Source organism: Carcharhinus amblyrhynchos, unplaced genomic scaffold (assembly GCF_965287045.1).
Source record: "Carcharhinus amblyrhynchos unplaced genomic scaffold, sCarAmb.v2.hapA scaffold_38, whole genome shotgun sequence".
Classification (NCBI taxonomy): domain Eukaryota; kingdom Metazoa; phylum Chordata; class Chondrichthyes; order Carcharhiniformes; family Carcharhinidae; genus Carcharhinus; species Carcharhinus amblyrhynchos.
In genome coordinates, this window is record NW_027649779.1 from 327,498 (window position 1) to 347,912 (window position 20,415).

Sequence of the window (20,415 nt, forward strand, 5' to 3'; positions counted from 1 at the left end):
GCAGCACGCCACAGGGGCACCACAAAATGTATAATTTCAGGGGTTATCATTACTGGAGCGACTGTGGACACAACATGGGAAACATAACGAGGTCTCTCAAGTCTTCTTCACCATTCTATTAGGCCAAGGTTGATTTGCAGCTCAGCTCCAACCCTCCCAGCTTTGAGCCACAACATTTTAGATATATTTATTGAACAAGAATCTATTAATTATGATTTTTGCCATATCAATTGAAATTTCAAGACAAAGCACACAGCCTTCCTTCCCAGTCTCTCTGAGCAGCTGGACTGGGGAAACCTTTAGGCTGCTGCTATTTCCCTTCCCGGCCACCAGGTGCTACTGTAACACTCCCGGGCGTTGCTGCTACTGCTCCTCCCAGTGTCACCTCTTGCCCGCTTCGTCCCCTGGCTGCTGGTGGTTGGCGGAACATCCGCGGCCTGCAGAGAGGGATGGGCGTGGCCAGCTGCCATTTTGCCTTGTTTCACCAGCCCCGACCACACCCCCGAAGTTTAAAAACGACTGTTGAGAAAGTAAGAGAAATTCCGAGCATCTGTTCAGGTGAGGAGGATCACAACGGACACTTCCAGCTGCTGAAATAAGCTTTCGTAAGAGCAGCATAGGTCGCTCGATTCATTGATCAACAGTTCTGGTGCTCCAGTGAGAAAAGACGCATCAACAACCTCAGAAGATAAACACTGGACACGGCTGACAGAGTACCCATTGTCGTCCAATCTTTATATGTCCTGTTTGTGAACAGAACTCCCACTTACCTGACGAAGGAGCAGCGCTCCGAAAGCTAGTGGCTTTTGTTACCAAATAAACCTATTGGACTTTAAACTGGTGTTGTGAGACTTCTTACAGGGGAGGTCACAGAGGATTTGAGAATAGGCAGTATTTTTCCTTTGTTTAAGCAGGGTACCAAGGATAATCCAGGTAATTACAGGCCGGTTAGCCTTACTTCAGCGGTCGGGAATTCATTGGAGAGGATTCTTCGAGACAGGGTTTACTCCCACTTGTAAATAAGTGGCCGTATTAGCGAGAGGAAACATGGTTTTGTGAAGGGGAGGTCGTGTCTCATCAGAACAAAGAACAACACAGCACGGGAAACAGACCCTCCGGCACAACAAGCCCGCGCTGCCATTTCAACATTGAGTTCCCTCCTCCACCCATGACCTTTGTCTACACCTATTGGGGAAGATTGAGGGAAGGCTAATTTAGGGACAATTTGTTGCACCAAACAGCCTAAGGGCACGTTTTTGAGATGTGGGAGGAAAGCGCAGCACCCGGAGAAAACCCACTCAATTCCGGGAAGAATGTGTAAACTCCCACAGACACTGGCCCAAATCCATGTATCTGCACAGCCAACAGTGATAGTCACCGAGTTCTCGTGTTGCCCGTCAGATGATCCAGTTTAAGCAGACACGAACGACGTGAAGCACTAGGCAACTCTCGAAGCAACATCCAAGAGCAGCCCTCACACTACCCACCGTGTGTATGCCCCTTATTGGTCAACAAGGTAGACTGAATGTCCTGTGAAGTAAAAGAAAAGGCATCATTAAACATGTGAAACTTAGTCTTTTTTTTATTAATTTTAACTAATTTGATCGAGTTTTTTTTTAAGTAAGTGACAAAGATGTTTAATGAGGTATGGGCAGTGGGTGTTTTCTACATGGGGTTCAGTGAATATTTTGATAAGGTCTGTCATGCCAGACTGGTACAAAGGATGAAGTCATACCGAATCTCAAAGAGCTGATGAGGTGGATACAGAACTGGATCGGCCATTGAATACAGAGAGGAGCAGAACATGGGTGTGTTTCTAAATGGAGAGCTGTGACAAATAGTGTTCCTCAGGGATTAGTGCTGGGACCTTTGCTGCTTGTGATGTGAGTGAATGATTTGTGAGAAAACGTAGTTGGTTAGATTAGTAAGTTTGCAGATGACACAAATGCTGGTGGCATTGTGATTTGTGATGAGGACCATCAAAGGTTACAACAGGATATAGATTGGTTGGAGACTTGGGCAGTGAGATGGAAAGTTGAGTTTAATCTGGGCAAATGTGAGGTAATTCATTTTGGAAGGTCTAATACAGATGGGAAACATTCAGAAAATGGCAAAACCCTGACGAATACTGAGAAGGAATATTGATAGGTGTACGGGTATACAAATCACTGAAGTGGCAATGCAGGTAGAGAAGGTAGTCAAGAAGGCACATTCCTGTCTTCATCAGCCGGGGCATTGATTTTAAATTTGGGAAGTCATGTTGCAGCTTTGTAAAATTTTTGTTTGGTCACACTTAGAGTACAGTGTTCAATTCTGGTTGCCACACTACCAGAAGAGTGTGGAGGTTTTGGAAAGAGTCCAGAAAATATTTACCAGTATGTTCCCTGTTTGGAGGGCACCAGTTATGAGGAGAAACTTGATTTGTTTTCACTGAAACAACGGAGGTTGAGGGGCAACCTGATAGATGTCTACAAGATTACGTGGGGCATGGGCAGAGTGAATAGTCAGATTTCTTTTCGAAGTGGAAGATTCAATCCCTAAGAGGTATAAGTTTAACGTTTAAAGGAGATGTACGAAACAAGTTTTTTTTTACACTGAAAGTGGTGGATGCCTTGAACTTGTTGCCTGGGGAGGTAGGGGAAGCAGATACGATAGTGAATTTTAAGGGACACCTTGACAACACATTTGTAGCATGGGATTAGCCGGATATGTTACCCGAAAGTTGGGCAGCGTGGTCGGTGCAGGCTTGGGGGTCCGAAGGGCCTGATCTTTGCTGTAATTTTCATTGTTCTTTGTTCATTGTTCTAAATGTGATTTTTCTGATATACGTCTGACACGTTCCAATACGGTGCTGAGACCACTCAGGGCAAAATTTACCATGGGTTTTTAAGAGGAAGCATGGCCGATGAGTTATGTTCCCCTTGTCATTAATTCCTGCTGTTATGGAATACTCTCAGTTTACTGAGGCTTCGATATTTAAACAGATTATGTGTTCAAGTCGTGAACAATGTCACCTCTCCATGTCATCTTTTGATTTTTTTTTCTCCAAATTGCTTTACAATCCATAAGGATTAATTATGGCGACGTTCCTGCCTGAGAACTATGAGCCCAGAGGTTTGTGCCCTTGATTGTTCTCTCACAGCTAGAACTGTACCTGATTTTTCTGCCAAAGTGCATCTTTTAACACTTTAACAGGATATGATTATTAGTGTGGATGCAAAGCTGTAGGGCCCTTCAAGCCCTTCGAACTGTATCACCTTAACAAGTAGAATTGTAGACCATGTGCTGCAAAATGGGAATGATTTGTGCAGCTCTTCTGTTCTGGTCCAGCATGGACACAACGTGAATAAAGATGATGAAGGTTTCAAAACATAAAGCCTATGCCGCAATAAGCACAAAGTAAAAAAGTAAATTACGGCACAGGAACAGGCCCTTTGGCCCACCATGCCTACAACGACCATTCTGCCTGAATTAATTGAAACGTCCTACAATTCGAGGGCCATATCCTTCTATTCGTGTCCCATTTATGCATTTGTGAATATGTATTTGCACCGTTATTGTATCTGCCTTCACTACCTCCCCCGTCAGCGAGTTCCAGTCAACCACCACGCTCTGTGTAAAACAAAAGTGCCTTTGAACATCTCCTCTCAACCATGCCCCTCACAGCTGAAACCTACGTCCCCTACTTGTTGACTCTTCCACCCTGGGAAAAAGCTTCTGACTATCCACTCTGTCCATGCCTCTCATCATCTTGTAGACTTCTATCAGGTCACTCCACAGCCTTTGTCGTTCCAATGAGAAAAAAACCAAGTCTCTCCAACTACTCCTCAGAGCTAATGCTTTCCATACCAGATGCTTATAGTTTATATTTTCAATATTCATAGAATCAGAGTGAAATTCGGGCAATCATCTTGGAAAACTTAAAAAAAAAAATCTTCAGCATGTTCCAGTGTGTAAGATTGTAATTACGGAGTGTAGAAAATTATACCAACTCCTATTCTAAATGGGATTAGTAGCTGATATTTGGGTTAGTAGCAGTTACCAGCTACTAATACGGACACAAACATACACATTGCAATGTGATATTATGACAATTTTAATCTGCAGGTGCAATCTCACTTGTTAAATGCGAGATTGCCAAATTAAATGTCAAATTTCACGTAAAGTATCTGCTAATAACAACGGCTAATGCAACAGCCAAACTCCTGTTGCAAGCTTAAATTGCTGACAATCTTGTTCAATATTCAAACTTCAACAACCGGTGCCCAAGCGTGGGCATTGAGTTACCCAGACTCGCAAACATGTTGCCCTCAGTAGTTATGAATCACTGGCAGATAGTGACATTGTGTCAATTTAACGATAGCGAAACAGGTCTAAGGAGATTTGTTTGGATAAATTAAAACGACGATATCCATATCTTTGAAAGTGAAATTCAAAGGGAAATATTGTTCGAGGCTTGTGAATTTATGACTTGCATTGATAGATGCATTCATGCTAATTAAATTGAACATTTACATTAGTTGTTTCATTACATTGTATTTTATTGTGTAAACGTGTTTTGTATTGTTATCAGCAAGACATTGGAGATATTATTTAGTTACAGCTGGGCAGCTATATCTCTTTACCTCAGTTTTCCATTCATCACCCATTATTGTTCTAGGTCCCTTCATAAATCCAGGAAAACTCTCCCTAGATTGGGTTCAGGGTATACAAAAAGTGTGTTTGTTGATTTGAATTTTCCACTCAAGATCATTTTGTGCCCTAAATCACTCTGATTTATAACACAGGAGGCAAGTTTCATGGAAGATTTAGAAAGAATTACTGGCAACGTATCTGGGTTATTAGGAAATTGTACCAAGTGCATTGCCATCTGCTCGAATTGACAAGAGAAAAGTACAATTTTCCGTTCAGAAACCACGGACATCAAAGTGAAAAAAAAATCGCTGAAATGAAATCGTTCTTTCGATAAAAGAAGTCATGAGAAGGTTAGAAACAGAAATAATCAGCTTAACGTTTCTGAGGTCAAAGTCGGCAGGAGTGTATTGGGAAGGGGGGCGATGGTGGAAGGTTTGACTGGGGGGAATTGTGAATGTGTTGCAATAGTGAGAGGTGAAGGTTGTATTGGATGCTGAGAGTTTGCGGATGATTTATGCTAGCTGATGAAAGTTGGGGAGTGAGAGTGGATGACAAGTGGTTGGGGAGTTGGAGTGGATGGTCAAAAGTGTGGGCTGATTTGGATTAGAGGCGCTCAGTGGAGGAGTTGAGGTGGACGATGTAGGGTGGAGTGTGAAATGGAGGCTAAAAGTGTAGAATTGGAGTGGGTGGTGGGTGGTGTGATGTTGGTTTGCCCCGTGGGTGTTTAGGGGTGGAGTTGGTGTGGATGCTGATTTGTAGAGAGTTGCAGTGGATGGTGAGAAGTATGGGTTGGTTGGAATGGAGGAATGGAGTTTGGGGAAGAATTGGCGAAGATGACGGAATGTGGTGAGTTGGAGTGGATCGTGGGAGATGAGTTTATGGGTTTGATGGTGGGAATTTGAGGATGAGTTGTGGTTGATAGAGAAGTGTGGGGAGTTGGAGTGGACGGTGAAGGGCCAGGAGTTGGGGTAGATGGAAAGAAGTGTGGGTTGGGTTGGATGGTATGAGATTTGGTGTGGGGTTGAATTGGATGGTGAAGGGTAGGGATTTGGGATGGATGGCGAAGAATGGGGAGTTATTTTGATGGCGAAGGGTGGGGAGTTGTGGTCGATGGTGAAATATGGGGAGTTGGAGTGTATGTTGGGGGGTGTGGTGTTGACTTGGATGATAGCAATTTGGCGGTGAGTTCTCGTGGATGGTGAATGGTAGGGAGTTTGGATGGATGGTGGACGGTGGGGAGTTTGGATGGTGGATGGTGTGAGTTAGGTTGGTGTGGTTAGGGGAGGCGTTGGTGTGAATGGTGAAGGTTGGAGAGTTAGTGTACATGGTGGGAGGCCTGGGGTTGGGTTGAATGGTCGAAGTTGGGTGGTGAGTTCTGGTGGCTGGTGAATGGTAAGGAGTTGGGATGGATAGTGAAGGTGGGGAGTTGGAGTGGATGGTGAGAGGTGTGTGTTGGGTTGGATAGTAGGGGTGTGTGGGGAGGAGTTGGGGTGGATTGTGAAAGATGGGTTTGGCTGAGTCTAGGTGTTCTCTTTCTGGGGATGGGTTGGAACTCAAATAAAATGCTGCAAACAGGATCTTCCCTCATAAATTAACCCGGGAAAACTTTAGTCTGGAACTCTCTGTATCCAGTCCATGATGCTTCAAATGATCTAAGTGACTGAAATCTACAGTAATATTTTTGGTCCTTGCTTTTCAATTTTACAATTTGTATCCATTGCTTTATCTGGTTTATGAACGGAAGAGTGACGCAGGGTGTGTCTCACTTTGAGAGATTTTTGCTTAGAACATAAGATAAGCTAGATTGATGAATGATTACCAGTTCACTTTTTAATGAATTGCAAAATTTCAGTGAATGGAAATTTTACCACATTCTTCAGATCCTCTCTGAATTGTGTCTGGGTCACGGCATAAATGCATGTGTTCGTACAGCAACTAAGGAGTTGCATCATGAATCCCAGTTCTTGCACAAATCCGGGCAATGGTGTACTGATTAACCTGATGTATCCCAATCGGCTATAAAAAGAATAAACGAGGAACACTGACCATAACAAAACAAAATTTCCCGATATTGCAAACAGTAAGATAATGGATTTCCTTCTCTTTCCTATCTCTGGGTCACTTTGATTCTCCCCACTTTTGTGGGTCTGAAGTCTCCTGCGGACTTTGCTCGACACTAGAATGTGTTTAACGGTTATAACATTGAGCAACAGAATCAACACGAAAGGAATAAACGGGGTTAAAATATAATGCAGAGTTTCAACTGTTGCCCATGCTCGTGATTCGGCAATAGCTGAATGTACAAAACAAAACCAAGGATTATTTCTGAAATAATATGTATTCCCATACATGAAATACCAAAAACTGTTCTTTATACTGAACAGCACACTCACTGTACCGAGAACCACAGCTGCAGTTTTCTCGGTGCAGTATTTTATTTTCAGTTTCTGACAAGCAATGGCCACAAATCGATCGAAGGTGAAAGCGACAGTGAACCAGACAGAACAGTCAGTGACTGCGTAAAGCAGGACAGCGTGGATATTACACACTCTAATGTGAGCCATGAACAGAAATTGATAGAGAAAGCAAATAGGAATTTGCCGCAATACGAGATAGATGATAACGACAAGGAGATCTGCTGCTGACATGCACATTAGGTAATGTGTGACACATTTGGAAAGCCCACACTTTCCTCGAGACAGGATAAGAATCGTCAATAAGTTCACTGTAAGGAAGAGAGAGACAATTAACTCATATTTCAGACTGAGAACAGGAACAGCCGTCTGTCAGGTTTCTGCGGAATAGTCGCTGCATCATTACTGAATTCAACCACAGAATAGAATGTCTTAAACTGTAACCTCGCTTTCAGCTCGAGACAAAAGTTGAGGAGGTAAAATATCGCTCTAATGTCGGAAGAAGTAAAATTAACCAGCAGATATTATACGTAATTGTGTTCCTTGTGCCGAATTTCCATTTGGGAGACATAGACCAATGGTCTGGATCAAATGTTGCACACAATAGTTTCTGGTGCTGGGAACAGCTGTGTCTTTCCCAAATAAAAAGTTCATTTCTGCATCTTGGATAGATTGATTTGGAATTGCCTGTGAATCGTGACGTTGGATTACTTTTTAACTGATGTTAAACTATTTTGTCACTTCAGCAGAAAATGTGGAAGCGACTGTCGTCGGGGGATGGGGGGATATGTTGACGGATGGGGATGGGGATGGGGTTGAAGTAGCTTGCAGCTTGGAGCCGGGAGAGAAGGGAGGAGAGCCTGGGACAGGTACGTGGGTCGGGGATGCCGGATTGTAACTGTCCCCGCTCACCTTAAACCTATGCCCTCTCGTTTCAAACTTCCTTACCTTTGGGAAAATATGTTGACTATCTACCTCCTATATGCCCCTCGGTATGTTATAGACCCCTATAAGATCAGCCCTCAGCCTCCTACGCTCCAGAGGGAAAACGTCCTTGTTCATCCAGCCTGTCCTTATTACTCAATCCATCAAGTCCCTGGTAGCGTCCTGGTAAATCCTGTCTGCATTTGTTCTAGCTTAATAACATCTATAATGGATGACCAGCACTGTACACAGTATTCCAAGTGTGGCCTTACCAATTTCTCATACAATTTCAAGAACACGTCCTAGCTCCTGTATTCAAAGATTTGTCCAATGAAACCAAGCTGGCTGAATGCATTATCCCCCATCCTGTCACCTGTGATACCACATTTAAGGAGGAATGATCCTCCACCATCAGGACATTTTGTTCGATAATTCTCCACAATGATCCTCCATGAACTGAATACATCCTACTCTGTTTGGATCTATCAAAATGCACCACCCTGTGTTTATCTACATTGAACTGCATCACCTATTCATCATTCCACTGGCCAAATTAATCAAGATCCCCTTGCAAACCTAGATACAATTCTTCACTGTCAAGCTTTTATAAATGTTGGTAACTTTAAGCTGGTGAAGGCTGAAAGATTAACGGACACTAATACCTCTGGGATCACGTGTGTTGCGAAAAAGGAGTGCGTTTTCTCAGTGGTTGCCTTTCTGTTTTCCAAGTTTAGTTTATAGACGCTTAGTCATTTGGAGTGGGCATCTATTATCAACAAAAACATGGCCCTATTAACAGGTCTGCAAACTCGACATGGAGTCGTGACCATGGTCTACCTGGCCTTTCCCATGAGGGCAGCAGCACTGTCTGTCACGCATTTTGTCCCTGACGGTCCTACCAATTCCGCCATGTCTGCGTCCAGAGCTCGCGCCAGATGTAGCTCCTGGCCAGCACCTTTATTTTTGACACTCCAGGGTACCCGCTGTGAATTTCGGTCAGTATGGGCTGACAGCCCCGCCTTGGCACAATGACCCGTGCTCCCCATAGCAGCATCCCACCTTCCACCGTGATCTGCTCCCTTCTGCTCCAGTATTGGTGGAACTGTGAATGGATCAATCTTTCCAACTGCCATGTTAGGACCTGGTGCTTTACCCTCACCAATGTAAGGTCTATCTGCATCCAGTGGCGTATATTGCGCTTATCTTTGTGAGGTATCCAGAAAGTTTAATAGCATCATGGTCTCTTCTATTCTGAGTACCAATGGTGGGTTGCTGGGTAACAGTAGCCGCCTAAAGGTATGGGTGTTTGCCATTCTAGTCTCTAGCCAGTGCTCCAATTGATGCTGATATGCCACCAGCAATATCAGGCTGGCCAGGCTGTCCCTATCAGTGACATTGCTTTGTCGTCCAGCAAGGCCAGCAAGAGTTTATTATCTGTTATGATTGTAGATTTTGCATATATAAGTAATGGATAAAATTTTTGTTAACTGCATAGATTTCCACCAGTCCTTCCTTTTTAATCTGGGCATATCTTCGCTCTACCATTGCCAGGGTCCTGTAGGCATCCGCTGTTGGCCATTCCTGTTGTTCTACCAGATGTGTACCAGGAGTATGCCAACTCCATATGGGAACGTGTCACACGTGAGTACCAATTCCCTCTTGGAATCAAAACGTACCGATATATTTTCGGATGAGACACCCTGTCTTTGTGGTCCGACCAGACCCAAGCTTGTCCCCGTTTTAGCAATTGTTGGAGGGGATCCAAAATGGAGGCCCTATTCTGTATGAATTTGTCGTAGCTTGTTATCAGTCCTAAAATTGCTGCAAATAAAAAAACGTGATGAATAGGCCATGAAAGTTCAGTAAAGTAACAATGGCAGCTTTTCTCCCAAAATCGCTGAATTGGAGGGGAAACTGTTCAGGTTCCCGACTGTTTTGTCAATTCAACTTCTCACCCGAATCTGTGGACACCAGAAGTCCCAATTGTGAATTTCATCGAGACCCTAGGAATGGGTGAGTGTTATGTATGTGCGCACCAGAGTCTGAAAGTTCTAGAACTGCATGTGCAGTGGCCCTGATATATCAGACTCCCAGTTTTCTGTCTAGCTCGATCGTTTGCCAGCCCGGGACCCCCGCAGTGATTTCCCTACATCACCCACTCCCGTTCTCCCCGCCCCACTCACTTGATTGCAGACCACAAAACAATGCTCAGACGAACACTGGCCTCGCCCCACACTGTGTAGCACCCCCATGTCCATCCCACCAACCCCTCCCCATTAGTGGCGATCTCCCCACCCTCCTGCTGATCACACCCACTGAGCTCAGACCAGCACTGGGAGGCAATTTCCCCCCAAACCACCCACAGACCATACCTACCCACACAATCCCCATCGCTGCCCTATCTCCATCCCAGACTGATCTCCATGCACAGTGACAGCAGGAGCCCCTATCCCCACCGGTCACCGCTAGGCCCCTTCCCAAATTAGAACCTGGCCCTTTGGCACTGAGCAATGCACAGTGGGCAGTGCCAATGTACGTCCTGGGCATGGGCACTTTATTTATTAGACAGTGCCAGGAAAACAGCTGGTACTGCCAGGATGCCCATGCCCAAAGGTCACCACCACCCCCGCTGTCAAACACTCTGGGAGGACCTGATTGTCCAACCTTCATTCCGGCGGTGAGTTCCTCCAGTTCTGCTATCACGGACAGCTACTCTAATCCCCGCAGGTGTCAAGTACTCCTCGCGGGGTGGGAGGCTCATTCAGGCTGGTAAGTTCCCGATAATTACGTTAAACAGACCTTTAGAACATATTAACAACTGATTCAAATTACTTACCTGCCTCCCTCCCGGTTTTCAGCATGGTCTGGTCTACGACATATGTTCCCGGCACATGTGCAAATACCAGAATAAGGCCAATGACACATATGTCCCACCCAGACCCACCAGAAAAGTTACGGGTCGGGATGTGAGAACGTTTCAGATTGAAGTTGCTCTGAGTAACATGTCATGGTGAGAGTCAGCAGCGGGCAGCTCTGGACGTGCGCAGTACAGAATCCACGAACAGACTTAATAAGAGCGTCAAAACAGTTTGATCATAGCTGACCATCAACTTCAAGATCCTGATCATCCCTTCCTCCCGTATCCCGTGATCACTTTAGCCCCAAGAAATATACATCATTCCCTCCTGAAAACACTAATGGTTTTGGCCTCAGCTACTTCATGTGGTAGTGAAGTCAAAAAATTATCTGGTTGGAGAAATTTCTCCTCATCTCTGTTCTAAAAGGTTGTTGCTTATCCTCAAACTATGAACCTTAGTCCTCAACTTCCTGAGAATCGGGAACATCCTTTCTGAATCTCCCCTATCTAAACCTGTTCCAATATTGTACGTTTTACCCCAATAAACAACAATGAATAAAACCCTAACAGACTTTCTCTTTATATCACAGATTGTCATCCCAGGAATTGGCCTGGGAAGCAGTCACTGTACTCCCTCCAATGCAAGGACATCCTTCCTCAGATAAGGACATCAAAATTGTACACAATACTCGAAGTGTGGCCTCAGCAATGTCCTGTACAACTGCAGTAACACATCTCTATTCCTGTACTTAGATTTTCTCCCTTTGAATGCCAGCATACCATTGGCCTTCTTTACTGCCTGTTGTACATGCGCACTTACTTTCAGTTACTGACGCATGCGGACACCAAGATCTCGCTGAGTATCCACCTCTCTGAATTTACAGCCATTCAGATAATAATCTGTCTTCCTATTATTGCTGCAAAGAGATACCTCATATTTACCCACATTTTACTGCAACTGCTTTGCACATGCCCACACATTGAGACAGTTCAAATCACGCTGAAGCTTGTCTGTATGTTTCTCAGAGCTCACCCTCACCCACCTTCAATCTTCTGAAAATTTGGGAATAATACAAATAATTCCATTTTTAGATGAATAAATATATAACGTGAACAGTTGGGTCCATGCACAGATTCCTGCTGCACCCCACTAGACACTGACTGCCAACTCTCTGTTTTCTATCTGTTAACCAGCTTTCTATACATCTCAAAACATTGCCTGCAATCCCAAACGCTTTCACTTTATATGGCAGTCTGATATGTGAGACCTTGTCAAAATCCTTCTGAAAGCTTCAATAATCCCATCTGCTCACCTCACTTCCTGAACTGTAATGTCTGGGAGACACTGCTCGCACTGGACCGGGCAGCAGGGGACACAGCACACTGAAACACCATTCCATCCACTTCCCGAAACTTACCCCAAATCTCAGTGTTTCGCTCTTTGCAGCTTGGAGCTCCCTGTGGAGCTCACTGAGTGGACAGATTTCACAGGCCTCAGTTCGGTAGTTTATATTTATGTACGCCCGACTGTGAACCTGTTTGAATTCATTGCACCCCTCTCCCTCTGGGTCTGAGTAACCACCGAGAGCTCTCTGCTTTGTAAGCCTTTTTGGTGTTTCAAAGCTGGGTGTGGTTCCTCCAGCTCAGCCTGGGCAGTGAGGGGGGTGTTCAGCAGACCGGAGCTGCTCTCTCCCACCATGAGCGCAGTGGCCCGAGTTCCCTTTATTGTGAGACAAAGTTGTCGAGAGGCTAAACCCGCTGTGTCCATTTCAGACTCAGTGGTGCCCACTTGTGGAGATGAAGAGCAGGAACTGGAGTGCCCTGAATTCTTTCCGAAGTTCCCAGTGTGCTGGGAATTGATTTTTCCTGCAAGGCTTGGGGCTTCATGGCTTGTAGACGATTGAAGCAGGATGTTGCCCTGTAATTGACGAAGAATCTGGATGGTTTGGTGTCCAAGGAGGCTGTGGGACGGTTTTTTGAACCTGCTTTTACTGTTTGGGCCGCTCTTTCTGCCAGCCTGTTGGATGATGGGTAATATGGACACTGTCCTAACGTGTCAAATTCTGTTCTACTTCATGCAATGCACAAATTCCTGGCTGATGAAGGGTGGTCCATTTTCAGAAACCAACACCTGCGGGAGTCAAAAGAGGTATGAGTTTTCTCCACTCTTGTCCTTGTGCTTGATTAACTGACTATGTCTTTGAAGCAGCACCTACCATTATCAGGAACACTGACCCCATGAATGGTCCGGCACTGTCCAAGTGCAGCTACGCCTACAACCATCCCAGGCATTCCCAAGAGTGGAGAGTAGTGACTGGTCATAGTTCTGCCCTTGTTGATATTGCCAACAGTGACCCTCGAGCAAATATCTGGATCCATACCTGGCTAACAGACATGGCAATTTGGAGGACATTCAGTCTGTCACTCCTGGGTGGCTAAGATAAATTTCAGCCAGGATGTGATGGTGATACTGATTCAAGACAACACACTTGAACCATATAGGCCTGTGCCATCTTCCACAGTCAGCTTCTCTCTGCCACTCCAATATGGGTGCAATTCAGTCTGTAACAGCTTTTTGGTTTCCCCCATCAACACTAGCTTTTTCAGTTTATTCAGGAATGGGTAAATTTGCGTCCACAACCCAATATTATTGGCTGCCACTGGGAGAATTTTGTAAGAAGTTCATGATAGCCCTGTCTTCCATTGGGAATACGACCAGTGTCTGTTAATTATAACCAACTCAAGGCATCAGCCTTCGCGACTCGACCCCCTGGTTGCCCATGTTCAGAGGGTAATTAAGTGTCAACTACATTGCTGTGGTCCTGGGGTCACGATTATGCCTGACAACAGTAGGACGTCAGATTACCCTCCCTGGGACATTGGTGAACTAGACGGGTTTTTTTCAGAAAACCAACATTTTTTTTATGGTCACCAGCAGATTCTAAACTCCAGATATATTTATTCAAACTTCACCATATGCTGTGACAAGATTGGAACCCTGATGTCCAGAACATTAGCTGAGTTTCTGCATTAATAGTCTAGTGATAAAACCACCAGTCCAACACGTACACAAGCTGAGTGTAAACATCCTGAGTTCCTGTAACCTCGAGGTACCATATTATGTAGATCTGTAGAGCTCCCGAATTGGACAGCATTAACTGCCTCAATCAGGAAGGGCATATTCCAATAACTCCACCTGATGGGCATCGTTAAACTCATTAAATGTGTCTCTCTGCCTCTTTTTGTGTTTGTGCCTTTCTCTCTCTCTCTGTCACTCTTTCTCTGTGTCTCTCTGTGCCTCTGTCTCTCTCTCTCGACGTTTCTCTTTGTCTTTTTCTGTCTCTCCGCCTCTCCACCACTGTCCCTCTCTCAACCCTTCTCTCTCTCTCTCCTGCCCCCTATCAGTCCCACTCTCTGTCCCCCTTTTGCGTCTTCCTCTCCATCTGTCTACCTCGATCTGTCTCTTTTTCTTGTTGTTTCCACTGTGCTCATTCACTCTCACTTTTTCCCATTCACTCCCGCTGCCTGTCTCTACATCTGTGTTTCTCTTTGTCTCTGGCTATTTCCCTCTGCCTCAATTTCTGCCTCCCATTTCCTGTTCATCTTCCTTTCACTTTCTCATTACAACTTCCAAACTGTCTTCCTCTGTCTCCACCCTCTCCGTTCTCTCTACTCCCTATCCCTGTCTCTCTCGCTCTGTGAGAGTCTCTCTCTGTCTCTGTTCTTTCTCTCTGATTACACCTGTTAGAAAATCTTTCAAATTTTGTTGTTCTCCACGCCTTTGTGCCTTTCCCTCTCTCTGCCAATCTCTCTCACTCTCACTGTTGCTAACACTGTCCCCCACCCCCCGCCCCTCACTCTCTCTCTCTGTCTCCCTCTCACTTTCTCTCTCTGTGTGTATGTGTGTGTGTAATTATTTCTGTCTCCGTGATGCTGTTTTGTTGTTTACAATGTGAATGCTTAACACGAAGAATCATGGACCTTGTGGTTGTAGTTTCCTGTCAGGGTGTATTGAGATGAAGAATTGCAGTAAAGGGGTATTTCAGAAGATCTTTTAGCTGTTGTCTAAAGTGAGTCTGTGTCACAGCATAAATGGCGGTGTTTGTGCAGCAACTTGTGAGTTGCAGCATAAGACCCAATTCCATAACAAAAAGATGTAAACTCATCGACTGATAGCCTAAGCCATACATCCGACTCCATATTGAATAAAGCATTAATGTCGACCATAAAATGATGAAATTTGCTGAGATAACAAACAGTAAAATGATGGATTTCCTTCGACTCTCCATCTTTGGGTCACTAGGATTCTCCCCACTGCTGTGAGCCCGGAGTCTCCTGCGGGCTCTGCTGCTCACTAAAATGTGTCTGACAGTGAGAGCATTGAGCAGCAGAATCAGGGCGAATGGGACACACGGGGTTAGAATGTTGTGGAGAAACTCAATTGTTGTCCAGACCAGAGATTCCATAACATCCCATGAGAAGCGACAAAACCAGGGATTGTTCGCCAGCTGATATCCATTTAATAACATAAAATACCAGAAAATGTTCTTTAAAAAGCTCAGCACTGTCACTGTTCCCAGAACCACAGCCGCCGATTTCTCAGTGCAATATTTACTTTTCAGCTTGGGGCAGCAAATGGCCACAAATCGATCAAAGGTGAAAGTGACGGTGAACCAGACAGAACAGTCAGTGGCTGCATAAAGCAGGACGGCGTGGATGTTACACACGGGGACTGAGTACAGGAAATAAAACTTTTCCCAATAAACAATGGGAATGTGTCTCAATATCAGGTCGAGGATAATGACCAGCAGATCCCCCACTGACATGGCCACCAGGTAACGAGTGACACATTTGGACAGACCACAGTTTCTGCTCGTCAGTGTCACAATTGTGATGATGTTCACTGTCAGGAAGGAAATAAATAATAAAATTAGATATGAGTCAGGGGAAGAAGTTACCATTTAGACTGCAGATGGAACACAATTTAAACTAAAAAAGCGCACACACACTGAAACACTTAAATCTCTTTTTATATCTCTTTGTATGATCTGGCACGTATATTGGAGTGTGAGAGGAAAGTGGAACATCTTGAGGAAAGCCACACAGAATCGGGGAGAAGGTCCAAACTCGACACAGGCAGTGACCCAAACATGGGATTGAAGCCAGGTCCCTGATGCTCTGAGTCAGCAGTGTTAATCACTGTACCACCACACTGCTCCATGTTAGGGACAAAATGATATACATTTTGGAAAGTGTTTTCCGGGGGTCCTCAACATTAAACCTCACTCAGCTGCAGGTAAATAGTCTCTCTACCTTGTGGGGGTTTGGAGAGTGAGAAGGCTGTGGGGGTAAACCTGACAGGTAATTCAGAGTGGAGTCCTGAAGGTAGTAATCTGTCATCTTTCAAACAGCTTACTGACAACCCCTGCAGCAGAGCAGATACCAAACAGTGCTGGTTTCACCCTTTGCTCTAGACACTACCAGCAGTTGGCAGAGAGAGATCCTAATGCCTCAACAGCTCAGAATTTCTATTATGTTTACACAGGACTGTATCCTGGAGAGGAAACCACAGCATTGTGTCCGCTGTTTGCACAACACGGGAAGAAATCGTAATCTCACACTCGAATGGCACAGAATACAACTACCAGGGTTTGATTTCAAAGCTTCCTGGTTCAGTGTATAGCTACTGTCCATAGTGCCCAGTATATTTGCTGCTGACCCACTATGGTCTACTGGACAAGTGAAGCTCAGCGATTCCTCTCTCAGTGGGATAGTTGCTGATCGATGCACCAGGTAAGAAAAACGCAAACCAAGGCCGCTATCAAACAGAAACCAAGCAGCCTGCCTTAATGACGATTGTCCAGTGACATATATATCCAATATTATATGATGCAGCAAAAGATTAGTTGAGGTATGAATCAGTTCCAGTCTCCCAGATTGCCTGGATCCACTAATGTTCACTTGTCTCTGCAATAGATCCACAGATGACATCGCCCTGGCCCTACATTCAACATTGTAAAATGACTCCTGTTTATCGACTACTGCTCAGCCTTTAACATCTTTATTCCAATGAAACTCATCGACAAAGTCTCTGGCCTGGGGCGAGGCCCCTACCTCTGCAATTTGATCCTGACAGACAGCAATAAATAAGGACAGTCAAACAACCTCCTCCACAATCATTCCCATCAGTGGTGCCCCACAAACCTGTGTCCTCAGCCCCTTACTATACTCCTTATACAGCAATGGCTGTGTGGACAAACTCCCCTCCAACTTGACATCCAAATTTGCTGATGACGCCACTCAAGTGGGTCAGATCGCGAACAAAGATGACGCCAAGAACAGTGAAGAGATGGAGAATCTGGTGAACCAGTGGGACCACAATATCTGGGAAATGTCTCGGAAGTATTGGGTTTGAATTGGTTGGGTTGACAGGGATCAGGTCGTGGGAGAGGCAGGTTTGAGTAGAACGTTAGAATGGAACCAATGTAACAACCAACAGCATCACCTTGGATCTGTTACAGTGACCAATGGGAACAAGCTGAAAGCTATCTAACCAATGAGATCATGATGTGGTGGTCAGCTGACCAACCGACTCAGTACAAATAACATGCTGCTGGGGTTTGAGGGAGCTTGGAGTGGCCTAGGGTGAGGCCTCGAGTGTTAGTGTTATGAAGTTTCCTTATTAAAGCTTTTTTGTTTTCTTTACAAATTGGAGTAAGTTTTGTTTCATTTTATTGCCAAGAACTGAAGAATCCCTTCTGCTGGATGCACATGGAATATGTGGGGTAGGGGCGGGGTGTGGGGGTGGGGCGTGTGGAGCTGTCCCATATGAAGCACTGTCTGCACTTTTAAAATAAAATCCAAAGTGTCAAGTGGTTCCCCCCCTTTTTATTTCAGTGTAACTCTGATCTGATGTAAGCGATTGAAATCAGTTTGCCAGATGATAGCAGGCACAGTACAATTCTCCAGTGGAATAGGCCTTCTGGACTATTGCCAGGTAAACACCTAACTATCAGGGGCACAACATGTCCGATATTACCCCCTCCCCCTCACGAACCACCCCCCAGCCCACGCTCTAATCCATTACTATGTAAAACTCTGTCTCCTCAAATCTAAGAAATCCCAGCATCCACCACACTGAGGTAATGAATTCAACAGATTCACCACCCATTGAGATAATTAATCTCTCTCCATGTCTGTCTTAATCCTGACTATTTCAGGTGTTCGGGCTCTGCTTCCGGATGTACTCCTGGCTCAGCACTGGTGGATCTGCCCTGAAGGCAGTTGTGTGTTTTTTATATAATCCTAATGACCTATCAACAACACTGGACTCAGATTGGCTTGAGGTTGACAACGACAATAACTTCAAATAGGTCCCTTTTAGCTGTGTTTTTTTTATTTAAATTCATCGGCTGGCACAATGCAAAACCATGATGTGGAGGTGCCAGCGTTGGACTGGGGTAAGCACAGTAAGAAGTCTCACAACACCAGGTTAAAATCCAACAGGTTTATATGGCAGCACTAGCTTTTGGGGCGCTACCCCTTCATCAGGTGAGTGGAAGTTCTGTTCACAAACAAGGCATATAAAGACACAAACTCAATTGACAAAATGATGGTTGGAATATGAGTCTTTAGAGATAATCAAGTCTTAAAGGTACAGACAATGCGAGTGGAGAGATGGCCAAACACAGGTTAAAGAGATGTGTATTGTCTCCAGTCAGGGCAGTTAGTGAGATTTCTCAAACCCAGGTTGTCGATCACCAGGAGTGTTTTCTTCCCGTTGGGGCATTCTTCTGCAGTCATGGACATCCGGCCTCTGATCTTCAGGTAAGCATTCTCCAAGGCGACCTTCATGACACACGGCAGTGCAGGTTCGCTGAACAGAGACTGATAGCCAAGTCCCGCACACCAGAGGACAGCCTCAACTGGGCTCTTGTGTTGATGTCACATTATCTGTAACCCCCACGACTTGCCTGGGCTTGCAAAATCTCACTAACTGTCCTGGCTGGAGACAGTACACACCTCTTTAACGTCTGCGTAACCCTCTCTCCATTCACATTGTCTGTATCTTTCAGACTTGTTTACCCGTAAAGACTCACATTCCAACCATTATTTTGTTAATTGAGTTTGTGTCTTTACATGTCCTATTTTTGAACACAGCTCCTCACTCGCCTGAAGAAAGAACAACATTCCAAAAGCCAATGGTGCCAAATAAACCTGTTGGATTTTAACCTGGTGTTGTGAGACTTCGGACTGTGTTGACCACAATGCAAAACCTGTCGTGCCAATTACCAAGGCAACCCCTATGTTTTTCGCCTCTGGAATAATTGTTACAACTTAAAGTTTCTGTGTATTCAGCAATTTAAACATCTCAGCGTCAAACAAAAACATATTTTTAAGGAGTTTGCACACTTTTCCCCCCTCCTACCGGTTTTCACAATTCTTTTTCATTTTCCTAAACATCTTTTACATCTTTACAAACTAAACTCCACAACACAGGCAGCATTATCATAGTGATCCGCGCTTTGTAGATGTGATAACTCAATAAGGACGCAGACCACAAGCATCAGTTGCAAACAGGGTAGAGCAGACGGCAAGAGTGGCAGAGTTAAACACGGGTTACATCATTCATAATCAGTGAAGAAACTTACCAGGGACACCAACAATAGCCAGGATTGGATAGTAAAAGTATCGAATCAGTTTCAGTACATATTCAACACGCTCAGTTGTATACAGCCAATCTTGAGAAAGTGTGTAAAGTATCGAGTATAAACTCCTCTCAACTGTTGTAACATTCAGATCTGTGCCCCTCAGATGCTGAACCATTGTGGGAACGTCCAAATCCACCTTTCCTGGATTCAGGTCCATTGCAGAAAGCTTGCAATTTCTTTCTCCCAATGTTGATTCCTCGACTCCCTCTCTGTGGAGCTGCTTATCACTGTGACACTCCCAATGACACTGTGCATAACCCCTTTATGAAGCATGGATGGGAATGCTCCAGAGACACGATTAGTACTGGTTTAATTAATTCCGACGTTAATTACAGTCACTGAACAAACAGGTTAATATTTTCCATTCAAAATATTTTTTTTTTGTAAATGCATCACAAAATAATTCTGGGTCTGTGTGATCGTTCCTGATGGAAGGAATTTTGGAAATGCCGGAAGGGTTGACCAGTATCTTTCAATGCTGCTGGGAGATGGGGTTGTGATAAAAAAAGGAACACATTATGCAAAAGTCCCCCCAACCTGTCCGTAAAGGGAAAACATTTTAGTCCTGGAAATGTAGAGCTGTCAGCATCGCATCAGTGGAAAAAATGGGGAAAGTCTGAACACAAAATCTTGGAGAAAATAACTTGTGACTTCTGACACCATGGGTGGGTCCATTGTGATTTGTCGTTTATATTAATGATTTGGATGAGAATTTAGGAGGCATGATTAGTCCGTTTTCAGTTGACACCAAGATTGGTGGCATAGTGGGTAGTGAAAAAAAGAGGTTATCTCTAATTGTAACGGGACCTTGATCAATTGGGCCACTGGATTGATGAATGACAGATGGGGTTTAATTTAGATGAATGCGAGGTGA

The 20,415-nt window shown here is 44.6% G+C and overlaps 2 protein-coding genes across 2 annotated transcripts; both read right to left on the minus strand.

Moving 5' to 3' along the window:
* Positions 1–6,458: 6,458 nt before the first annotated feature.
* On the minus strand, positions 6,459–9,106 carry LOC145362347 (uncharacterized). The gene is made up of 3 exons (XM_080218415.1): positions 8,811–9,106; positions 7,456–7,538; positions 6,459–7,360 (listed from the first exon to the last, which is right to left on the minus strand). The coding sequence occupies exons 1-3, from the start codon at positions 9,104–9,106 to the stop codon at positions 6,459–6,461; spliced, it is 1,281 nt and encodes a 426-aa protein (XP_080074541.1).
* A 5,725-nt stretch (positions 9,107–14,831) lies between these two features.
* Positions 14,832–19,698, minus strand: LOC145362348 (putative G-protein coupled receptor 139). The gene is made up of 2 exons (XM_080218416.1): positions 19,482–19,698; positions 14,832–15,733 (listed from the first exon to the last, which is right to left on the minus strand). Exons 1-2 carry the CDS (start codon positions 19,696–19,698, stop codon positions 14,832–14,834), a joined length of 1,119 nt encoding a protein of 372 aa, XP_080074542.1.
* Positions 19,699–20,415: the final 717 nt, after the last annotated feature.